Source organism: Engraulis encrasicolus, chromosome 1, assembly GCF_034702125.1.
Source record: "Engraulis encrasicolus isolate BLACKSEA-1 chromosome 1, IST_EnEncr_1.0, whole genome shotgun sequence".
Lineage (NCBI taxonomy): Eukaryota > Metazoa > Chordata > Actinopteri > Clupeiformes > Engraulidae > Engraulis > Engraulis encrasicolus.
Genome location: NC_085857.1, coordinates 47,088,608 through 47,091,107, shown reverse-complemented (window position 1 = coordinate 47,091,107; position 2,500 = coordinate 47,088,608). Strand labels below are relative to the sequence as shown.

General features: G+C 49.6%; 1 protein-coding gene across 1 annotated transcript in view; it reads right to left on the bottom strand.

The window, feature by feature from the left end:
• The window catches only part of colgalt1b (collagen beta(1-O)galactosyltransferase 1b), a 32,117-nt gene that overhangs the window by 16,583 nt on the left and 13,034 nt on the right, over nt 1-2,500 (bottom strand). The window contains exons 2-3 of the mRNA XM_063204043.1: nt 1,532-1,642; nt 633-750 (exon numbers count right to left, since the gene is read on the bottom strand). Coding sequence (XP_063060113.1) covers nt 633-750; nt 1,532-1,642 — 229 coding nt within the window. The remainder of the gene's footprint in view (nt 1-632; nt 751-1,531; nt 1,643-2,500) is intronic.

The window sequence follows — 2,500 nt, the reverse complement described above, 5'->3', positions numbered from 1 at the left end:
TTAATCACAAACTTAATGAGGGCCCAGTTCTGGGCCCCCCTATCCCTGGGCCCGGGACAAAAAGCCCGGTTGTCCCCCCCTGTCGGCGGGCCTGGCCACCCCTAAGTAAAATAAAATGTCTCCCAGCACTCAGACACCTGGGTTGAAGCGTTTTGCAGGCGACTCAGCCATTGTCCAAATCCATCAGCACTGACATTAGCTTAGTTTGAGGACTATTTTCCAGAGCGGAAAAACACAGTCGAAGCACAGACAGACCACTGCTGCAAAGCGCAAACATCACAGAGACTCATTGGAAAACCCTGCCTGTGCTCAGACTGCTTTTTTCCCCTACCGGTAAAGAGAGGGAAGCTTTGAAGCGACGTAACAGGAAGTAATGTGTTTCCCTGAGGAGGGGGGGATTTAAGTGACGCACCAGAAAGTAGCGTTTTCTTGAGAAGAGGGGGGAGGATTTAAAGGGACGTAGCAGGACGTCGTGGTGTGTTTCCCTGAGAGGAGGGAGATACAGCGGGATTAAAGTGATGCACCTGGAAGTATTGTGTTTCTATGAAAAGAGGGGGGAGGATTTTAAGTAACGTACCAGGACGTAGTGTGTATCCCTGAAAATAGAGGGGGGAGGATTTAAAGTGATGTACCAGGAAGTAGTCGGCCCACATGTCCCGCGCCGCCTCCAGGGCGGCTTGCCGCAGTTTCATCACATGCTCATAGCGCAAGTTGGTCCACTGCTTAGGACCCGTCTCATCCTCGTACGCACTGAAGAAGAGACAGACAGACAGACAGACAGACAGACAGACAGACAGACAGACAGACACGTTTAGAGAGCACAGACAACTTACATTCTTTTGCTGTGTGTGTGTGTGATAGAGGTAGAGGATCTGGTGTGTGTGTGTGTGTGTGTGTGTGTGTGTGTGTGTGTGTGTGTGTGTGTGTGTGTGTGTGTGTGTGTGTGTGTGTGTGTGTGTGTGTGTGTGTGTGTGTGTGTGTGTGTGTGTGTGTGTGCGTTTGTCTGTNCATGTGTGTATTCAGGGCTACATCAAGCGTAGCCCGGTGTACATGTCCATGCATAATAATGTGTGCGTGTGTACGTTTTCTTTTTACCCTATTATATATCTACTAATGCATGCATCTGTGTCTGTCCCTATGTGTGGGGCTACTGCAAGCGTACTCCGACATACATGCCCATGCGTACTAACATGTGTGTGTGCGTATGTGTCTGTCCCTATTCAGGGCTACTGCAAGCGTACCGTGGCATACATGCCCACGAGTACTAAAGTATGTGGCTGTCTCTCTGTGTATATTGATTCAGGGCTACTGCAAGTGTACCGCAGCGTACATGCCCATGCGTACTAACATGTGTGTGTGTGTGTGTGTGTATGTATTCAGGGCTACTACAAGCGTACTCCTGCTTACATGCCCATGCGTACTAATATATGTGTGTGTGTGTGTGTGTGTGTGTGTGTGTGTGTGTGTGTGTGTGTGTGTGTGTGTGTGTGTGTGTGTGTGTGTGTGTGTGTGTGTGTGTGTGTGTTAATACCTGGGCTCCTCTTGCGGTCTCCACTCCACATAGTGGTAGAGGCTCTGCACCTGGATCAGCCACTCCCTCAAGATCGCAGTAGTGTTGTCTCTATTATGGTCTGTCGCTACCCTGGAAGCACACACACGCACACGCACACGCACGCGCACGCACGCGCACACGCACACACGCACACACACACACACACAGGGACTTAATATACAAATACATGTACTTGATTATCATCCAGTAGCCGCAGTTATGGGTAAGCGGTTAGGGCGTCAGACTTGCATCCCAGAGGTTGCCGGTTCGACTCCCGACCCACCAGGTTGGTGGGGGGAGTAATCAACCAGTGCTCTCCCCCATCCTCCTCCATGACTGAGGTACCCTGAGCATGGTACCGTCCCACCGCACTGCTCCCCATGGGGCGCCACTGAGGGCTACCCCCTTGCACGGGTGAGGCATAAATGCAATTTCGTTGTGTGCAGTGTGCAGTGTTCACTTGTGTGCTGTGGAGTGCTGTGTCACAATGACAATAGGAGTGGGAGTTTCCCAATGGGCTTTCACTTTCACTTTTCACTCTTACTGCAGATGGGCCTGTCGACGGGCATATTCACCCTTCGCCGAAAATTAGCGAGTGAGGCTTGAATGAGGTTATACCCTTAATGGTTATGCCCTTAATGTTTGTGATTGTTCTAGGTACAACAAATGTCCAAGCCCTCTGTAGCTGCAGAGAAAAATGTGCATTCAGACATAATTAAAAGACAGGGAAAGAGCTTCACAGCAGAATGCATGTCATGCACAAACGGTAGATGTTAACACCCATCCACATTCAAGCGCCCTCATCTCTATACAGTAGCACACAAACAAATATATTTTTTATGGCGGAAGGCAGGCATCTTGTTCTGATAGACATTTGCTTTCTGCACAGGACACAGTGAGAAACATGAGAATGCAAGGTGAAAATGACAAGATAGTACGAACTAAACA